A 22,643-nucleotide genomic window follows, 5' to 3' on the forward strand; every position below is an offset into this window, starting at 1 on the left:
GGGAAAGTTTTTACAAAACTGATTGTAGTTCTATAGTTAGTAAATCAGACTGCAGCTATAAGAATTGGAGCACGAGGAATGGAACCAGTGATTCAGCAGGGAGTTAGACAGAAGTGTAGTCCATCCATCAATGTTTTTCAGGATGTACATCGAGCAAGCAGTGCAGGAAACCAAGGAGGTATTTAGTAAGGGAATTAAAATTTAGAGAGAAGAAACAAAAGCTTCTGAGGTTCTCCCATGACATAGTGATTCTGTAAGAGACGGGAAAGGCCTTGGAAGCTATGTTAAACGGAAAAGATGCTGTGTTGAAGAGAGGCTTTAAGCTGAACGTCAATGAAGATAAAATAGTGGTAATGGAATGCCGTGGAATTTGTTCAGATGATACAGCTAGAATAAGATTAGAAAATTAGACACAAAAGTGTAGATGAATTTGCTATTTGAACAGCAGAATAACTGACAATAACCTGAGTAAACAGGATCGTACAATGTAGCCTCTGTGAAGTTTGGAAGGTAGGAGGCGGTGTACCGGCAGAATTGAAGGTGTGAGGACAGGTCACTAGTCGTGGTTGGGTACCTCAGTCGGTGGCGGCACGGTAGCTCATCATGTTCGGTCAGAGGATTAGCCACCCTCTGTAATAAAAAAAAATCTGAGTTAATGGAACAACGATGAACTTGAACAAGCGTCATAGGACGTTCGCCCCGAACAAATAGAACGAACAATCACGAAGAGAACAAGACAAAAAAGTCTGTAGAGCACTTTTCCGTGAAAGGCAAAGGTCTCGAGTTCGAGCCTCGGTCTGTCAGGAAGTTTCATATCAGTGCACGTTCCGCTGCAGAGTGAAAATATCATTCTAAAAATAAATTTATTCCACAAACTGGCTAAAAGAAGGGATCGATTGATGGGACATATGTTACGGCATTCAGTAATCACAATTTGGCAGTGGAACGAAGTGTTGTGTCCAAAACTTTTAGATGGAGTCCAATGTTCGACTAAGATGCTGAAAGGTTGCAGCAATCATGCATGGATGAGTAAGCCTACACAGGATGGAACAGCATGGAGAGCTGCATCACACCATCTTCCAGAATGAACACCACGACGACATCTCCACAGAGTATCCCATCTCTTCAGTATATTAATCAAGTAATATATCTAAATAAAAGACTTTCACCAACTGAAATATTCTGTAACTTGGCCAAAACTTTTAGTGTAAGCATTTGTGATTAAAAAAAACACCAGCGTCGTGGTATCTGGAATATACAGTATCATCGAAATCTTAGAAACAAGAGGAAACGAAAAAAATGGAACGACCACATGTGAGCATCGCAGTAAGTGATCATCAAGACATCTTCAGAGATGCTTGTTTCTCTATAGGAAACAAGTGCACCCAGCTTCCAACGTACAGGTGACTCAGTGGTGACGAAAGCAGTACCGTTAATTCAAAATGCTCCCTTCCAGTTTCCACGTACTTCATGAACAGAGCGTAGCCTCTTGCTACATTTACTATCTAATGTTACAGAGACATCATGTGGTCACTGTTCTGCTATATTCCTCAGTTGCCTAGTTTCAGTCATACTGCGTATCGTTTAAAAGTTGTGGTGATGATTCCAAATCAGTGGAGAAGTTCAAAGTTGATCATAACTCAGTCGATAAATAGTCATTACTGGCCGCCAAAATTCAATGGTTTCTAAAAGGATATCTCATGAGTTGCATTTTCCGGCAGATAATGGATGTGTCGGCGGCAAATAGCAAACGATTAACAAGCTTGGTCCTTAACCGTGCACTCGACCTCAGGAGCTGGACAGCTGATCCTCCGGACTTGAATTGTTGAATCATGTGGAGCCTGTTCTCCTTCGGCGTAACGAACTGGGTTCCAGCAGTAGACTCAATGACTTTTCCAGGTCTCAGCACAGCCATTCCTCAGGAATCGTATAGATAGGAAGTAAAGCTTTTGGATCACATCTTAGTATGCCACGTCACAAGTCATACATCCTAGGAACAAACGTTTCCTACGCTGAACGTTTTGTTCCTGTGCAAAAGACTTACTAAATGTGCTCCTTCTCAGGTCAGATATACATTCTACTTAAAAGGTGCTGTAGGCAGTGTTGTGTTACGGCGTAAAGTCAAGCACCTGCACGCCAGCGGAGAACGCTAGGGAAGAGAGGGCTGTGAGAAGAGGTCAGCCAATCACTCAATAACTGACCGCTCTCCAGGACGACAACACGACAGCAGCAGCTCCTATACGAAGGAAACATAAGCGCCGCGTCCGACCGGTCGCGGCCCCAGTCGAGGAAAAGCTTCGAGAGTAGCGACCTGAATAGAAGCCAACATTTGGCGTGAAGTAAGAAGAACCCCGTGCCTGGCTACCATTTTTATTTTTTATTTTTCTTAGGTTTTTATGTTTTGCTTGCACCTTAATTTTACTTGTTTTTTCTTTGTACGGGTGTGTTTACTTGCTTTAACAGTGTCTCTAATAGTGGTTTTTACTAATCGGTGTTTTCAGGTGGACGTTGCCAAAGTTTTCTTTGCCTATGCGCTTATTTTAATTGCTTGCCTTCTCTGTTTATTGCAATTTTCTCTCCCATTATGAGTAACCCACCTCTCCAACCCCTTGCTCAGGCGCCTCAGTTGCAAGCGAGAGATGCAAAGCCGCTAACACAGATGTTTCAGTTTCAGACCCAACAAACAGCCACGCTGCTGAAAACGGTATAGAAACTCCTGGTGAAGCAAACAAATACAGTGCTACAAGCAACACCTGTAGCTGCGAGTTCCATGCCGCCTTTTCACCAATTTAACGAAAGCGACGAGGAGTAGCTCGAGCAGTTGCAACAGTTTGAAGCCCATAAGCTCACAATGTACTAGATGCTGTGAAACTACATTACTTTTGGTCAACAGTAGAAGTGCAGTTTTTCACCTCATTCAGAAATTGTTCCCCACTCCATTCAAATGTGCTTGTGGTGCTTTATATTCAGATGTTATGTTGCGTGATGTGATTGTATACAACGTAACTGATGTCAAACTTAGAGAACAGATTTTGAAACAGTGAGATCCATCATTTCAGCACTTAGTGCAGATACTAGGTCAGTGTAATTCAGGTGCCATTTCGGCTGATAAATTTCAGCAGCGGCCGGCCCACTAGGTAGCGACACGCCGTGTAAGCAGTTCTCCACGTCACGTATACATTTCTATAAACAGACGGCTACACAGGCGAACAGAATTACGTCAACCCTCGGTGCTATACACGGCACACGCACCACAACTGCCCTTACCGACAAGTACAGTGTTACGTTTGTGGCAAGAAAGGCCCCGTACAATCCGTATGTCTGCAACGGAACAAACATAAGAACTCTGCCCACTCACAAAAGTCTATTCACAAGACCCATGTAATCAATGCAATGTGTTCAAAGCCTGCTGCGGGCATTAGCAAAACTAGCAAGCAAACAGTTTCTTCAGTGCTACACCAATCCAACAAACTTTTCGTTCAATTGCATATTTGTGGAAAGCGTGTGAAATTTCAGATGAACACGGGTGCCTCTGTTACATTTCTGAATCGTATCAAGTAAGAACTGTTCGGCTCCTCGCGCCTGTCTAAAACTAGCCCGCACCCAATGAACTTTAGTGTCCATGACATTCACGTTCTCGGAAAATGTACTTTGCCTGCTATGTATCGCTCGCATACACGAACTGTGGCTTTCACTGTGCTACAATCATGCACTTGTGAGAACATATTTGGTCTTGATTCGTTTGATCTCTTTGGCTTTCAGATTCAGGACAATGTGTTGTCAGTGACTGCATTCACAGCTAAAGACAGTGTAGCTGGTTTGCTGAAAGAATTCTCTCAACTCTTTTCTGAAGGTTCAGGCAAGGCTAACAATTTTCGTTGCACATATTACTATGAAAGGCAATATTCAGCCGAAATTTTGCCAGGATAGAGCTGTTCCCATTGCATTACGGGACAAAGTTACTGCTGAACTTGAAGAATTGCAAGATAGGGGAGTTATTGCGCCCATATCAGATAGTCAATGGGTAAGTCCACTGGTTTTGCTCCCCAAACCATCAGGTCACATTTGCCACTGTGTGACTTTATAAGTACAGTCAACCCACAAACTGTGATTGGTACTTATCCATTGCCATGGCCAGAGGATGTCATGGACAAATTAGGTGCTGGTCGCTACTTTTTAAAAATTGATTTGCGGGACGCATGTCTTCTAACACCGCTAGATGAAGCATCTCAAAAGTCGTGTGTTGTGAACACTCATTTGGGCTTATTTAAATATTTGCGTTTTCCTTTTGGCAGAGCTTCCGCACCCGCCTTTTTCCAACAGTATTTGGAACAGCGCAAGTACCAAACTGTTTAAACTAGTTGGACGATATTGTCGTAGCAGGTCGTACACCTGTAGAACACGTAGCAAATTTCTGTGCTTTGTTCCGTGTGTTATCTGATGCAGACTGGACAAGTGTGGTTTTTATAAACCTTAGTAGCAGTATCTTGGTCATGTCAAAAACAGTCAAGGTGTACATCCTCTTCAGTCACACTTGTTAGCCATACGTGACCTGCAAGTTCCTCGCAATATGATAGAATTGCAGTCAGTCTTAGGGACAATGAACTATTATTTCCCCGTTCAAACCGAATGCTGTAGAAATTGCAGCTCCATTGAATCGCTTGCGTCGCAAGAACGTTCCCTTTGTTTGGACAGACGAGTGCCAAGAAGCGTTTCAAAAGCTTAAAAATGCATTGCTCAGTGGTCGATGCTTGGTTCACTTTGACCCTGACAAACCAGTTGTGTTGCAAGCTGACGCTCCCTCTTACGGAATCGGTGCAATGCTTTCGCACAGAATTGGTGATAAAGGCAGGTCTATTGGTATTGGACCGAAAGTGTTGTCCGAAGCTCAGTGTAACTATTCACAAACAGAGAAAGAGACATTGGCTATTGTTTATGGTGTCACACAATTCCACCACTATTTGTATGGCATAAAAATTCTACTTAGTAACGAATCACAGGCCATTACAGTCCTTGTTTCATCTGACGAAGCCGGTTCCTATTGAAACTGCCCAAAAATTGCAGATATGGGCTTTGTTTTTGTCTCAATACCAGTGCGAGATTGTGTATTGACCGACAGCTCAACATGGTAATGCGGATGCACTTTCATGTCTTCCGATTGGCCCTGATACAGACTTTGACGTTTCAGCTGCATCTTGTTGTCATATCGATGTTCAGGATTATGAATTGCTTTAATCCTTTCCTCTGAACTGTAGGAAAATTGGACAGGTCACGGAAGATGATTCAGATTTGAACGTTTTGCTACAATACATTCGCACTTCTTGACCTCGCTCATTGCGTAGCATATAGATCGCTGATACTTCGCACGTCGGCATAGCCTCGCTATACAGCGTGATGTGATTCTTGTTCAAAATGACAGTGGACGGTCACATCTGTTGGTCCCTAAAGCTTTGCTAAAAGAAGTTCAAAAAATGGTTCAAATGGCTCTGAGCACTATGGGACTTAACTGCTGAGGTCATTGGTCCCCTAGAACTTAGAACTAGTTAAACCTAACTAACCTAAGGACATCACACACATCCATGCCCGAGGCAGGATTCGAACCTGCGACCGTAGCGGTCTTGCTGTTCCAGACTGCAGCGCCAGAACCGCGCGGCCACTTCGGCCGGCGCTAAAAGAAGTGTTGCAGTTACTTCACCTAGGACACTGGGGGATTCTTCGTACGAAACAGTGAGCGCGTCGACATTGTACTTGGCAGGGTATGGACACCCAAATAGAACAGATGTCGTTACAGTTTCACGCATGTGCGGAAAATCAGTCCTCTCCGCCACAAACATACTCTGCTTGACTCAAGTCGCAATCACATGGCACATAGACTTTGCGGAATCTTTTTGGAACATTCGTTCGTTGATTGTGGTAGACCCTTACAGCAAGTTTCCTTTTGCTGTGCTAATTAAATCTACAACGTCACGTAACGCAATTCAGGTGTTGCCCTCCATTCTTTGCCTCGAAGGTTTGCTTGAAGTCATAGTGTCGGACAACGGCCCTCAGTTCACGTCAAATGAATTTGAAAAATTTTGTGAACGCAATGCATACAACATCTAACATGTGCACCACAGTCAAAGGGCGAAGCGGAACGTTTTGTAAGAACCTCCATGCAGCAGATGGTCAAACGTCGCACCACACACAAGAGGGATCAAGCATTGCAACTGTTTCTCGCCTCATATCGTCCGCATCCACGAGATGGACCATCACCGGCGGTATTGCTTCATGATCATCGCCATCTGATACTGATCCACCTGCCGACCCTCCTCAGCATCCGGTGCCGAAGGGAGATCGCAAGTACCGTTTCGCGCCGCATAATATTGTGTTCTTGAGGGTTTTTAGTGGCAGCAGACGGTGGTCGCGAGGTGAGATCTTTCATCGACTTGGCGCATGCATGTATCTCATTTCAGGCCCAGATGGATTGCAGCCCGACATCACAATCAAATTCGCCACTGTCATGTGCATGGTGATCCTTCTGTGTCTCTTCCGACAGATTCGCGGATCCCGAGGACAGCGCAGCCACAGCAGCACAGGGTGTCTTCACGACAGAGTGGGACGACCCAGTGGAGACAGAGCTTTAGAGCTTTCGCCTCCTCCGCCCCCTCTCGTCCTACGATGGAGCTGGAACCGTCCACACCGAAGAGGCCGACGCCTTCTCCGTATTCCTACGGGTCTTAGGAGGTGGACGCGTACCCTTCTGGTCGTTTTCCGGGGAACGTTTCCACCAGAGCGAAGGCCGGACGGCGGGGTACTACTGGAAGCCTGACCTTCCCTGCAGCCACAGCTTCCAGTCCATCGCAGCGTCCACGGTCATGCCTCCCCCGCCGTTATCGTGCTCCCTGTACGACCACGGTCGATCGCTTTGTGGGGAGGGGGAGGGGGAGAACGTACGGCGCAAAGTCAAGCGCCGGCAGGCCAGTCGGGAACGACGGAACGTAGAGGCCTACGAGAAGAGGTCAGCCAATCGTTTGCTGAGCGACCCCATCTCAGGACGACAATGTAACAGCAGCGGCCTCTGTGTGAAGAGAACATAAGAGCCGCGTCAGACTGGTCGCGACCCTAGTCTAAGAGAAGCCTCAAGACTAGCAACCTAAATAGAAGCCAACATTTTGTATTTCAAATGTCTTGTGATTCACATGGACATAGTTCTATAATCGTTCAAACATACTATCAAGGAAACATGTATATTATTAGCAAAATTTATCGTGAACATGAATGTAAGTCTCACTCAGTTCATACCCCATGTGATTCTTGCCTGAGATTCACTTTGTCCTTAGCAGTACTCTGTAGGCCACATTCAATCCTCTGTTTTTCAAGGATCCTGGTAATCTTCTGAAAGTATTTTGAAGTCTTACCAATGCTAACGAATACAATGTCGAGAATTGCAGCTAAATTTACTACACGGGGCTTCAAATAATCTGCGATATTACAATCAGATTATAGCAACTTAAAGAAATCCATCAACTGCATATCTATCACTACGCAAAACCGTAAAACCGTCCTCTCAGCTAATGGTAGGCCATGACGTTTAAGGATACGAGATTTGAAATAAATTACTTGTGTGTTTCCATTTCACTGAAGTGCTATTCTGCACCAATTCGCCAATCACCTAGCCGTTAACACATAATTAAATGATAATATTCGTCTTTTCCGTTTCTGCAGCGTCAATGTAAGATGTACAACAGCTCACAAATTTTGCGGAAAAACAACAAAACAATTGTGCTACAGCTGCACAGGTATTGAGATGGGACAAGTACTCAGTACAAATAGTACGTCCAAGTGCAAACACAAGTACAGTACAGTTCGGAAACGCTCTATTTTCAGTAAAATAAACAGAGGGAACGTTCAAATGACTTAATTCAACTGGTTGCGAGTACACAAGTAACAAGATTCTTGTCACGGACGCAGTCGTACAGGAGGCAATATGGCACAAAGCGTGCAGCGTACCAGAAGTAGGGGTGAAGAAATAAGTCATGAAGAGTCGGTCAGAGTACCTGGAGCAGCTGGGGGCGCGGTGCTGAGTCTGCGACTCCCACACAGAGGGCAGCGGCCAGCAGCAGCGTCGCACTGCCCATGTTTCTGTCTCTGACCGCCATGTCTTTCTTCTGGCTGCCCTGTAGTCGGCAGCTCACGTTACAACTTCTTCAGTGACCGACCTGTCATTCTTATCTCAGAGGTATTTTACGTAAAGCACTTCATATCAGTCTGCGTGGTGGTAACAGTGTAACTTATCGTATCGTATCTCTACTGAGATTGCTGTTCAAACAAGAGCTCAAACCGTCTTGCATCACAATTTAAATAATGTCAGTAACCTACTCAGCTTAATGCTTTGGTAACTGGAGTGATTGCATGTGGAAAGTGAAAAGGATAGACTGAGCGAGGGTACTCAGTGGTTAGCGCAATGGATTTGCATTCGAGAGGACGATGGTTCAATTCCCCGTCCGGCTACCGAAATTTAGGTTTTCCGTGATTTCCCTAAGTCACTCAAGGCAAATTTTGGGACGGTTCCTTTGAAAAGCTCAATCCGTTCGTACATCGAGCTTGTTCTCCGTCCCTAATGATCACGTTTCAGACGGGACGCTAAACTCTAATCTTCCTTTCTCCCTTCGATGGTATTTCTACGCACATTGACAGATGTAAATTCTGCGTCTAGTTAAGACGCCACCGCTTTCAAGCATCTTATTCAGACAAGGAAAGTACGTTGTTTTTTTTTATCATTCACTCCATAATACACATCAGGCGAACAGGTACTAAGTACCAACTTCTCAGTCAAATTTGGGTCTCAGAACGTGTCTCCTTTCAGTAGTCGGGCCGCGCGGGATTAGCCGAGCGGTCTATGGCGCTGCAGTCATGGACTGTGCGGCTGGTCCCGGCGGAGGTTCGAGTCCTCCCTCCGGCGTGGGTGTGTGTGTTTGTCCTTAGGCTAATTTAGGTTAAGTAGTGTGTAAGCTTAGGGACTGATGACCTTAGCAGTTAAGTCCCATAAGATTTTACACACATTTGAACATTTGAATTCAGTAGTGGAACAGCTGTTTGTATCCTACTGCATAATGTCCGTAGATTAATTTTAAATAGAAATAATTGGTATGTATTGTACAGGAGACAAATATATTTATGCCATTTGCTCAGTTAAAATATTTTAGAATATTGGCATTACTATTATCAGGGATTAATAGATTCTTAAATTATAGTAAAAGTGATATTTAGTAATCTGTTAATGGTCTGCATTTAGCCAGACATGGAAACAAATGCTTAAGAAGTCTATAAAATTATTCATATTCAATCGTTTTGATAGCAGTCAAGCACATAATGCGAGATATCAAATTATTTATCATCCTAACTAACTAAAATCATTACCTTACGTGGTAATTGGTGTTATCTTTGTAGGTTCTGTGAAATACGGAGAGCAAAAGCCTGACGAGAGATTAAATTATCATCCTAAATGAAATCGCCACTTTGCATCGTATTTTTTGGTATCTTCGTAGGTGCCACACGCGGAGTCAAAAAATAATTTGTGTTCCAGATGTACCAGCACTGTTCTGCCAGCCATTTTTAATCGACAGTGATGTATCCGATCCTTTTTCGGTGAACAGAATTCTAGAGAAACGTAAGCAAATGTTAAATCTCTCACTGCGTCGTATCTGTTCGAAACTATGACTTCAATTTCAGCCACGCGGAGTTGCCGCGAGGTTTGAGGCTCCCTGGCACAGATTGCCAGGCCCCTCCCGCCGGAGGTTCGAGTTCTCTCTCGGGCAGGGATGCGTGTGTTGTTCTTAGCATAAGTTTGTTTAAGTAGTGTGTAAGTCTAGGAACCGATCACCTCAGCAGTTTTATCCCTGAGGAATACACTCACCCGGTCCACGTGCAGTGTTTCGGATGAGAAAACGCAACGAAATTGCTTTTACTTACTTTAACCTGGAAACCCACATGAGACTCTGACTCTTATTTTGTGGCCTGAAATGTTACCCCTGCATATTACATATTACCCATACGTAAGCAAACGTAATACAGATTTAAAAAGGGGATTGGGGGAGGGGGTTTAACCAGAGTTAACCAAGACAAATCTCATATTAGAAACATAGTTTTAGAACTCACGCACTTTTTAAATCTGCATTTAAAGAAATTGCATCTGATAGATACAATGTGTGCAGTGAAAATATTTTTTCTATCTGTGCCCCACTTCGGCCAATAATCCGAAAACAATGAGACAGTGTGGCAGCAGAAATTATCTCGATGTCTCCGCCTCCGTTGGCATTTGTCTCGAAGTTCAATAGCGACTCACACTTATCTGCATGGCCGCAATTTTTATTTACTAAATCTGTAGTCTCTGCATTCGGTAGGCTACATCACCCTACAGTTGTATACAGTTAAAATGAGTGGGATATGTTTCGAGAACATGGTTTTTGAGCGAACGCATGTGGAGGTGCGACACGCGTAAAAAAATTAATTAAATAAAGATCAAGGGCAGAGGACAGTAAGTTAGTAAGACATCGAAATTATGCTGCAGAGTCGTGTAATGATCAACATTCAAATACGGGACAACATACCTCATGTATAAATACAGTTCAATGGACCATGTGCCTTTGTACCCCATTACATTGAGGAAACGCACTTGAAACCTCGAATGAATTAATAAAAATTGGCAATTGATCCCAACGTGTTCTAAGGGGGCAAAAGGACTTTTAAGATCTAACATTTCGTATGTTACTTGAGCCTACAGAATGTATCATGCTCAGAAATATAGTTGTGCCTGATATGAAAGGCCACATAAAATACAACCGTCTTCAAGACAAGGCGTCTGTACTGCGGAGTAAATCAGCAGGACCAGTCACAGCAGCAGAGTATCCTGTCAGTTGACGTGAGACCTCCCAAAACGAATTCTGCCTCTTAGGATTCCTACTGATTGGCTCCACTCATACCTCGCACAACCCGGCAAGACACGCCTTACTGTATCCATCCACATACGTGATGCTTTTGCGCACAGATAAATGGCTGCCCACCTTTTAGTTAGGTTAGCGTCGCGCACACGAATATGCGGCATGGAATGTGGTTTGTGCCACAGAAGACACCTTTCATTTTGAGTAGGACTCTCAAACTGAACGTTTTGCAACGTATCCTTTCCATACTGATACCGATGAATTGTGGAAAAATAATCATTCGCTCTGCGTTTTAGTCCAGAGACTTATTTCACGCACTTTAATCACGGTTAGACAGACCATCTTATTCGTTGACAAGTTGAAGCCTTTTTAGTATTTTTGGAAAACTTCCCGAAGTGCTCGGGACATGGGATACACTCTACTTTGGTAACTCCAGCGAGATTCCCGGGAAATGGGGGAGAGGTGGTTTACTCGGAAATGCACCTCTTCTAACGACACTTTTGCTCATGTTATTAGTCGATAACAGAGACGTTACCTCTGTAAGGTTGATATTCACTCACTGATGTGATTCCGTCGCCTGTCTCTTGTTTAATTATGTGAAATTTTCTCTCATTCCTGTAGTGTTTAACCTTATGGTCTGTCTTTGGAAAAGTAGGACGAAAATTCTGACTGCTTCCATACTAGCACAAATAAACTGGTGTACTTATAGATAAAAAGTGTGTTGAGATACTGATTCAGGAAACACACCATTCAAGCAACGTTGCGTTTTATCGGAAAGCTATTTAAATAACGTCAAAACTGGTTTCTGGAATATGCATTTCTAGTTAGCCTTTATTCATTTATTGTTAGTAACATACTATGTGCTTGAGCTTATTTCATAATAAAAAGAATATTTAAGTGGCATCCCCATGATATTTTTCTTCCAAGAAAATACGAGACAGAAAATAAATATTGACATCATGTATTTTGTAATGATGAGATGGTGCACTGTTACAGTGATAAAAATTGCTGTCCATCTCTTTTTCTCAGTACACCATTTATAACAAGTGCGAGAGAGGAAGGAAACCTAGGACTGACAGAGATTCAGAATTTCCAAACCTGTTTAGACGAACAATACCCCCTTGCTGGAAATTTTCAAATCAGACCTTTATCATACATTTTAATTTCTGACAAAGATTCAGAATTTCCAAACCTATTTGGACGAACAATACTCCCCTTGGTGGAAAATTTCAAATCATACCTTTATCATACATTTTAATTTATTCACAGAGTAGTGCCATTACCAAAATTTGACATGCAGAGCGGTCAAAATTTTTCAGATCGAATTACGTTCTCGATTATCAGTTTCACTATAGCACGTAATGGTCGTAAAATAGTGAGCGGAGCTTCTAGAAGGTGAGGCGCTCTGAGATTTAATAAATTGGCACCTTTTTAATAGGACACATTTCACTGTTGGTAATAATTCTTTACTAATTTTGAAATAAAGTAAATCTCCATTTATTTTGTATATTTTATTGGAGTAATTTTTATAGATAGAGAGAAACGAACACGATCAGCCAGCAGTAAAGCTGTAGAACAAGCTGTCGAAATATTAAATAAACTTGAAGTAGTCATTATTGCCATTAAAACTGTTTTGACTACTCAGACCAAGTTGAAAACGGAATTATTAACTAAAATTGAACAAAATTTTCGTGAACACAAGGACATTTCTTATGCACAGAAAGAATTATCGCGCGCACAGGAACAAGTTTCTACTGCTAATGCCAAAACACATGCTGACCTTGTCAATAGAACAGAAAATGTTATTGAGCATCAGGAGGTCATAATACCAGAGCAACTAAATATCATCAGAAACCGATAAAAGGAAACGTGGCCCACCGTCTAGAAGAAAAAACAAGCATAAAACCAATTTAAATGACGTGAAATATTTACAATGAGAGCAACTATAGAATGATAAAATCGAAACAATACTTTAAGCAGACAAAGAAGAAACTGACATATGCATAAGTGAAATGGTAGATAACAATTTAGGACAATGAAGAAAGAGCATATTATTCAGATAGCAAATCTCAGTAAACACATTACAGGATTAAAGATATTACTCCCGGAGGGGTGGCTTGAATTTGTAGGAAAAGATGCACAACAATCAAGCAAGACATTAATATATTAACTCAAGTAATTTGAGTCAATATGTTCTCAAAATTGCCGGCCTGGCGGCCGAGTGGTTCTAGACGCTTCAGTCTGGAACCGCTCGATCACTACGGTGGCAGGTTTGAATCCTGCCTCGGTCATGGCTGTGTGTGATGTCTTTAGGTTAGTTAGGTTTACGTAGTTCTAAGTTATAGGGGACTGACGGCCTCAGATGTTACGTCCCATAGTGCTCAGAGCCATTTGAACTATTTTTTGGTATCAAAATTGGTGTGATTCACAATTCATCCAGTCTGAGTGGTATTTGTACCACGATCCAGATCCAGTTCGTAAACCAAACTACAGTGCTGCAGCCAACAATGAAGCCAAGTGAAATGAAGCAACACTCTGGGCAATAGAGGCTGCAAGTAACTTCGAAACTCATGAGGAAGTTTGAAGGTATTTATTTGCAAAATACTGGGCCAGATAAGTTTAAGAATGACTCCATAAAGATATTTTCAATCCCAAACTGTATAATGACCTCCAGGGCAATCTCTGGCCCTCCTTCACTATATTTGATAACAAGGTCATGTATTAGGATGACACAGTTGCAAATGGTGAAGTGCTTCGCATTTTTAAAGCGAAATAGCTCGTACAAATAAGGGAAAACCAATAAATGCACCGTTGAAAGATCTGGGTCCTTGTCTCGATGTTTGTATTATTTAAAATCAGACACTCACTCATAACTTGCACACTAACAGCCCACATGATACTTACGATAGAAATCATGATAATGATACTAAGAGCGATGGTTACTGCTTCTATCGCCCAACAAATAGACTGCTGCAGCTTAGATGTGTTAACCAATATGAACACCTACACTATGTGATCAAATGTATCCGGACACTTGGCTTAAAATGACTTACAAGTTCGTGGCACCCTTCATCGGTGATGCTATAATCTAGTTTGGCGTTGGTCCACCCTTAGCCTTGATGACGGATTCCACTCTCGCAGGCATATGTTCAATCAGGTGCTGGAAGGTTTCTTGGGGAATGGCAGCCCATTCTTCACGGAGTGCTGCACTGAGGAGAGGTATCGATATCGTCGGTGAGGCCTGGCACGAAATCGGCCTTCCAAAACGATCCCAAAGGTGTTCTATATCATTCAGGTCAGGACTCTGTGTAGGCAAGACCATTACAGGGATGATAGTGTCGGGTAACCACTCTGCCACAGGCCGTGCACTATGAACAGGTGCCCTATCGTGTCCAAAGATGCACTCGCCATGCCCGAATTGCTCTTCAGCAGTGGGGAGCAAGAAGGTGCTTAAAACGTCAAAGTAGGCATGTGCTGTGATAGTTCCATGAAAACAACAAAGGGCGCAAGTCCCCCCCCCCCATGAAAAACACGACCACACAATAATGCCACCGCCTCCGAATTTTACTCTTGGCGCTACCACACGCTGGCAGATGACGTTCAACGAGCATTCGCCATACCCACTGTTGCGTCTGCCACAGACGGCCCCTGCCAGGCAGACTACACTCAAGACACCCCTGTGTACGATATAACATACACAAGCACTTGCAGAGGCAACCAAGAGGAAAACAATTCTTCAAAACGAACAGAACTTGCTAGAGACTAATGCGAACCTTTTTCTTTAGAGGTCGCCTCACAGATACAGGGAAAATTGGAGTACTCCGCCGGCCTCCCCCGGTTTTATAAGGCCAGCGCAGCAGCAGTACAGCCAGTTCCTCGCCGAGCTAGGACTAGCTCCGACGGACCTCACCGACGCTCTTGATGAGTGGTCGTCTACAAGTTATTTGTTCTTGTGTGTATATAGTGAATGTTCGAGAAGTGTAGTTCAGTTTCAGTAAACGACATTATACTGAGTGTTCTACAATACTGAGTATTCTCTACCCACATTCTACCATAGTATCGCTACAATGTTTTTCCACTGTTCAATCGTTCAATTTTTACGCTCCTTACACCAAGCCAGGGGTCGTTTGGCATTTTCCAGCGTGATGTGTGGCTTATGTGCAGTCGCTCGACCATGAAATCCCAGTTTCTCACCTTCACCTGTCATACATGCTTGCAGTGGATCTTAATTCAGTTTGGAATTCCTGTATGATAATCTGAATAGATGTCTGCCTATTACACATTATGACCCACTTCAACTGTCGGTGGTCTCTGTCAGTCAACAGATGAGGTCGACCTATATGCTTCTGTTCTGTACGTGTCCCTTCACGTTTCCACTTTACTATCACATCGGAAACAGTGGACCTGGGGATGTTTACGAGTGTGAAAATCTCTTGTACTGATGTATGACACAAGTGACACCCAATCTCCTGACCATGTTCAAAGTCCGTGTGTTCCGCGGAGCGCCCCGTTCTGCTATCTCACGATGTCTAATGACTACTGAGATGGGTGATATTGAGTACCTGCCAGTAGGTGGCAGCACAATTCACCTAATATGCAAAAAGTATGTTTCAGGTGAAGGCCGAATACTTTTGATCACATAGTGTTCCTAGAAGCCATAGTTCCAGAGTGGGCATAACAGAAGTCCTCAGTCATCTGACTGATAGTAAATCAGAAAATTAGATAAAGCCAAAATGTGCCCCCCCTAGTGCAGTTTCTGAGAATCGTAGGGGCAAGCAGCATCCATCAAATTTATTAAGATCTAAGGGAGTACACATGCAAGATGTATTGTGCCAGGAGCACACAGACTGTGATGCAAATGATGAACACATTGTGCAGTCAGGAGACAAGAGCAGAGTTAAAAGATAAAACATAGTCATAATTTTAGACAAAAGTGCAGAATTAAGAAACTTATCTGATGGGGTTTTACAAGCACTGATGTTGGAAACGAAGTACGAACATTTCTTGGAACAGGATTAATGATTGTGGAAACAGTTAGCCCCAAATGTAACCCAACAGAAATTTAGGGGAAATGTTTTCACAGTCATTTGTCGTTGTAGATGGTCCGACAACTGACTGCATTGTCGGAACGGAGTTTTTAAGTGAGTGGTACACAGGTGTCAATTTCTCTGCTAGGAACTACATGTCAAAGGAGTTGTCATGATTTCACTGTGGATTTTATTACTGACAAATTTTATCAGAGAGTTAAACTGAGATTTACGGGAGAGTCCAAGGATGCCAGGAAAAATGATGTAGACAAAATAAGCACAAATGTACAGGGTGCCATAAATAAGAAAGATAAAGAATCAGGTTATATCTATGATACATTAATTATAGAATCATAACAAATGTTTAAATTTTACAATACTGTATTTAAGGGATGTCCTGTATTATACATGGATTTCAGTGTAAACTGGAAGTATGTCCTCATGAAACATAGTGTCATGCTTCCTACAGTGTTCCTTGGGCCAAGCGACCAGCGGTGACGACAGAAATTGGAAAACTGTTAGATTGGATTCTCTTTGTAATCCTTTACTTGCTGTATTTAAGCCAGTAAGTAGCACGCATTTAGTCCTTGATGAAAGTTTCATAAACAGGTTGTTGGTTCTGATCAGGACCAGCCCAGAAAACTGGGAAGAATGGATTCAGAACTTCCACTAGTCAAAATATCCAGATTTAGTAACAGCTACCCCCACTTCCGCAGAACATCTCAAAATACAGCGAAAATTTTTGCGAAAATTTGATAAGGATAGAGGCACAGTAAATTAGAGAAATCTAAATTTCAGTGCAATAATATAACATATCAGCACACCACAGGGGCTTGAACGTGACAACTCTTAATTAAGTAGTGTTACGAAATTTCCATTTCCCAAATATATGAAACAATTAAATCCTTTACTTGGTTTAGCAACTTTTTATCATTCATTTATTCTGAATCAGTTAGCAAACAGTGAAGCTCTCTCACAGTCACAGCTACTCAAAAACATGTTCAGTAGTACAGATCCAGGAAATGCCAACGAGCTATTGAAAAAAGTCAAGCAAGCTCTTTGCAATGCAAAGTTACTATACCATCCAGACATGACACAGGATTTTTGTCTCTCAATGATACATCAGATATTGGTATAAGAGAGTGTCTGTTTCAGACAAAATGGCTCTGAGCACTATGGGACTCAACATCTGCGGTCATCAGTCCCCTAGAACTAAGAACTACTTAAACCTAACTAACCTAAGGACATCACACACATCCATGCCCGAGGCAGGATTCGAACCTGCGACCGTAGTGGTCACGTGGTTCCATACTGAAGCGCCTAGAACCGCACGGCCACACCGGCCAGCTCTGTTTCAGATACATCCAATTAATGCTAAACAACCATTTCCACAGTTGGATTCACAATAATGATCCATAGCAGTTGCGAGAGATCCTACTCCATCGTTGAATTAGAAGCATCAGCTATAGTGTGGAATTTCAACAGATATTGTCGCTACCTATGTGGGCACTGTACAAATGTGTATTGTGACCACAAAGCCCTTAGCTTTCTATTAAATATCAATTATTGCTTGCAGGTTTAGAAAGAATGTCGACTTCCTGACAGGAATATTGTTTTAAGATTGTATACGTTAGGGACCAAGGTAATGTGATAACACACACCCTATCTAGTTTATACCACCTGTCAATGATATGGCATGACATTACATTTTACTTAATGAAAGTGAGCCTAGGAGAAACTTTTTCTTGAGTCAAAGCAAAACATGGCAGTGATGCATACAACTGATCTTAGTTAGCTAAGAGGGAAGCATCAGCTGCAAAAAATCCACTTAAAAAGTTAATCTCTCATTATAAAGCCCATAACGGAGTTTAAGTCTATAGAAGACATCCCAACTCTAATGCCCTATACGTCTGTAAACCTTTTTAGGCAGAAAATAAACTTATTTGGTATGTAGATCATGCATGGGGTCACTTTGGAGTGGTTAAGTATGCCAGGATGACGGGGGTGTATTGTTATTAAAATAAATTAAAAAAGAAGTAGCTTGTCTGTTTTTCTACAAGGCAAAATCTTCCAATATCTGTAGAAAGGGTGAACCGCATCCTGTCCTACCTATGAAATCATTACAGATAGTGGCTACTAACAACCGTGACCTACTGCCTTGAATCAGAGCAGGAATGGGGTTTGTGGTACTTTTGTACGACGTGTTTTCTAAACATGTGTGGCTGTATTTGGCACGTACTACAAGTTAACCTATAATTAGAAAGGTGCAAAATGATTAAATGCGGAGGTTTGTTCAGTCTAATGCAGTTCTTTCACATAATTGCACTACGTTCGCTTGTAACGAGTGGAAGGATTTTCTGCAAGAACATGGATTTAAGCAAATACGAAAATCTCAATACTATTATGGAATTACCCTGGAGAGGGTGTTTAGAGAGCTATACCAGTTTATGAGAACTTACTGTCGCCACAGGCTACATACGTTTGAACAGCATTTAAATCAATTTGAGGAAAAAATGAATGATTTATCTCGTACTTCGACAAAACGAACTAGACCAACCTTATGATAATTAATAGTTTTCAGCAATTACTAAGCTTCCGTGCAATGAATCCACATGAAACGAAAAAAAAATTAAGCAAGTTGTAATTACACTTTGTGATATAGCAACTCATTGACAGCAATTGGTGACAGATGCCGTCATATCAGCTGGGTGACAGTGTCCTCATATGGTGTCATAACATCTCTGTTAAACAAACGTAATGAGAAATGGCAACTATAGTACACGCTAAGACAAAAAGAAAAAAAAGCACAATGAACGAATTGTCCGAAATGAACTGAAATTGGTAGATGTGGTGAACTTGTATAGACAAATAAAAGGTTATAATTTCAGGTAAAATGGATAATTTATTCAAGAGTAAAAGCTTCGTAGATTGAACAAGTCAGTAACGCGTTGATACACCTGTGGCCCTTTTGCAAGCAGTTATTCAGTTTGGCATTCATTGATAGAGTTACTGGGTCCCAGTAAAGGATACTGCACCAGATTCTGTCCAATTGGCTTATTAGATCGTCAAAGTCCTGAGATGGTCGGAGAGCCCCAGCAACAATTCTCCAAATGTACTTGATTGGGTAGAGATATGGCAACCTTGTTAGCCAAAATATTGTCTGGCAAGCACGAAGATAGGCCGTAGAATGTCTTGTCTTGTGCAGGCGGGTAGGATAGTTTGCCACGAAGGGCAACAAATGCGTCTTAGAATACCACTGACGAACCTCTGTGCTGTTAGGCTGCCGCAGGTGACGACCAAAGGGGGTCCTGTTATGGAAGGAACTGGCACGACCGCTGTCCAGACGTGTCTTCGGTCTGGAACCCTATTGACTGGAGTAGAATTGCCTTTAATAATGAGTCCCGCTTTTAATAGAGTCCTTATGACCAGAGAATACCTGCCTGGAGACACCCTGAACAGCGGTAGAATACTAGCCTGAGAGTCGCCCACGATATGGTCTGATATCCAAGGGAGATAGTCTCGGGTGCCTTTCTTTCCATAGAAAGACCCCTCTCGTTGTTATCTGGGGCATCCTTACAGCGCAGCAGTAAGTCGACGATATTTTCTAAGCCCCAGTTTATTGACCTCCATAACAAACCATTCTGGGCTTACATTTCACCTATGTAATGCCCTCCCTCACACAGTGAGAGTTTCTGATGCTTGTCTTCCTATGTACACAAAAACATACGTAATGTACGTTTCTGTATCTCGACAATTGTTTTTTCTGATAGATGTACACTGACCCACTGTAGAGGTTTCACCATTTTGATGAAGGGAATAGTGATTGATCCCATCATGCGCTTAATGCAGGCATAAGTGCAGTCAGTTATGGTGAGAAATGAATAATTTCAGTTTTATAACTTTTACAACTGTATTGATACGAGTACATAGATGCAAATTTCGATATCGGTAGTTTTATTATAGCCAGATTTGTTTCATCTTTACTTACTTGCTTTCTAGTAATTCAGTTACGACTAGGAAATGGAATTTCTTACCTTGTGATATTTGTTGGAGGGCTGTTCGTTAAATGTACTGTGGGGCGAAATTGGACCCAAGTTGACTTTTTTTATTTCTTTCTTGCGGCCTTTCTCCCGCTGCAACGCGGGCTCCACCGTGTTACTATTGATTTGGTGCTGTTATTTGCAGAGGGTGGCTGGATACCCTTCCTGACGCCACCCCGAACCTTCGGTGACGGAATTAGTGTACCATTTCGGGTTGTGTTTAGTATAAGCCATGTAATAGTGCAAACTTCTTCAAATATCTGCGAATAGTGTAACTGAGGCGGAACGTGGGGACCAGCCCAGTGTTCACCTAGCAGGATGTGGAAAACCGCCAAAAAAACCACATCAAGGCTGGCCAGCATACTGGCCATCGCCGTTAATTCGCCAGGCGTACTCGATCCAGGGCTGGCGCACTTACCCGAGTTCAGGAAGCAGCGCATTAGCGCTCTCGGCTACCCTGGTTGGTGGAGCCATGTTGACTCTACGTCACTTATTGCGATTCATTGCAATAGTGGTATGTAGACAGTGGTCAAGAGCGTTTGGTCTGCTAACCCAAGAAAAATGGTCAAAACAACTTTGAGAAGCACAGAACGTTTTATAGCATTTACCGGATTCCAGTATTATACATTGGAAACAGGGATGTGTGAAAGTCATGATAGAGTTGTTATCCAAGATGAACACTTTCTAATTTGAGGTGTCACAGTGACTTGAACACTTAGAATGGTACACGAAGTGAGCTACAGAACCTACTAACTGTTAATCTGGTTCACACTGTCATACTTTACATCCCACTGTTACTGCCATAACAACAGATGGATGCTACGGGAACCAGCGCATTGAATGCAAATAATAGTTAGCACTGTCATTAAAGCCGCAGCACACTGCAGACCTTCGAGTGCAATGATGGGGGATACCTATTTGCAAACCATTGGTACATAAACTTGGCCTACTTTTCGAGTGACAAATATGAATAGAATATTAATTATAGAAAACGCTTTCAGCGAAGAGTATCTTTCTTCTTCTAAATATCGAGAGAATTAATTTGCAATAATTAGGATAAACGTATACTTAATGGAATTATTTGTTTCTCTGCTCAAACGAAATTATTGTCACTGTGTATTAATGTTCAACTTTATTTTAAAGATAATCTTCTTTGTACCATTTTATTTGCTTCACGCACAAAATGTTGCTGATATACTGCCCCAAGTTTCGGCCACCAACCTGTTACCCACCACTTGGATGACATAACGTGATGCCCTCGTTGACAAATTTATGACTTTGTTGGCTTGATGCATCTACAAACATGCGTAAGATATATGATAATACAAAAAATGAAATTCCACGTTGGAGCTCCCTGTTCGCCATTCTTAGTGGTTTGCTGTGGACTTGACATGAAGAAAAACCTGGACGTGAGCCAACCAAGCACAAATACGAACGACAATACCTATCCGATGGGTGGCGATGTAATAAATTTTAAACGTAATCTCGATGTCACCTGAAAAATCATAATTTGTAAACAGAAAATAAGATAACGTATCCTCAATGATGAAACAGTCATTTGAACACACATATAAATGTTATTGGAAAAGTTGATTAAAATTATTTCACAAAATAATTATGGTAATCAAAAACTGTTATTATAGATGTATGTATGTTGCAAATATATAGTGAACGTGAGGATGTAACTATTCTTTCGTTTGTTTATTCAGATTGGTACATTGTAACTACAAACACGAGCAATATCACTGTCTATTTATTTGTGAAAAGCAATAAATTTGCCTGTAGCGGAAATGGTGTAAAATGAAAACAGTTATGAAATTTGAATGAAATTAATTTTTATTTCCTGCATTTCTTCTATCTACCTCGACAACTTGGCTAACTACAAGTTTATGATAAACATTTGTGCGCGATTCTTACCAACATTGTAATGAATCAGGTAACTGACTGACTTACTTAGTGTTACAAAGAGTAAAGGACTATTTACTGCCTCCATCACTAACACTACGTATGATTTATTTCTTTACTAGCGCAGGGTGTAGTATCCATCATTATTTTAAATGTACGACGACCGTTCAATAAGGAATGCCCCACGATATTTAAAAAGCCTTTAATGTACATAGACAAACGTTCTTGTTGGTGCTTCACATTTGATGTTTGTTGTGTACGCCCCTGACGTTTCGAACCGCTTTGGCAGATGGGAGAGCTGTAGTACAGCGTCAAAATGCCGTCTACATACGACTCACGTTAGAGGCAGGATGCTGTTATTGAATTCTTGTTGCAGAAAAAGGAACCGTGGTGAACATCCATAAACGTTTTTGGGTAGTATATAGGGATGATGCAGTTGATAGGAGTACAGTTCACCGATGGGTAAAGAAAGTTACAGCCTCAGGAGACGCAGAAACAGAGCTAAATGACCAGCCACGCACGGACGTCGTGTCACAGCCACTGCTCCAGGCATGCTGAATAGTGCGGTTGCCATTATTAGTGCCGATCGGCTCATCACAACTCGACAATTGGCTCTACAGTTGCCAGTCAGCATTGAAAGTGTCTACAATGATAGAGACTCTCGGATACTCAAAGAGGTGCTCACGATGGGTTGCACGAAAGGTCACAGCGAACTGCAACATTCAAAGAAAGGCCATTTTATCTGAATTGTT

General features: G+C 42.1%; 2 protein-coding genes across 2 annotated transcripts in view; both read right to left on the minus strand.

The window, feature by feature from the left end:
- The window catches only part of LOC124805730 (acetylcholinesterase-like), a 92,535-nt gene extending 84,397 nt beyond the window's left edge, over positions 1 to 8,138 (minus strand). The window contains exon 1 of the mRNA XM_047266301.1: positions 8,037 to 8,138. Within this exon, the coding sequence (XP_047122257.1) occupies positions 8,037 to 8,138 (102 nt within the window). The remainder of the gene's footprint in view (positions 1 to 8,036) is intronic.
- A 13,020-nt stretch (positions 8,139 to 21,158) lies between these two features.
- Positions 21,159 to 22,643, minus strand: part of LOC124805731 (venom carboxylesterase-6-like) — an 84,649-nt gene continuing 83,164 nt past the window's right edge. The window contains exon 8 of the mRNA XM_047266302.1: positions 21,159 to 21,281. Within this exon, the coding sequence (XP_047122258.1) occupies positions 21,159 to 21,281 (123 nt within the window). The remainder of the gene's footprint in view (positions 21,282 to 22,643) is intronic.

This window comes from Schistocerca piceifrons, chromosome 7, assembly GCF_021461385.2.
Source record: "Schistocerca piceifrons isolate TAMUIC-IGC-003096 chromosome 7, iqSchPice1.1, whole genome shotgun sequence".
Taxonomy (NCBI): Eukaryota; Metazoa; Arthropoda; class Insecta; order Orthoptera; family Acrididae; genus Schistocerca; species Schistocerca piceifrons.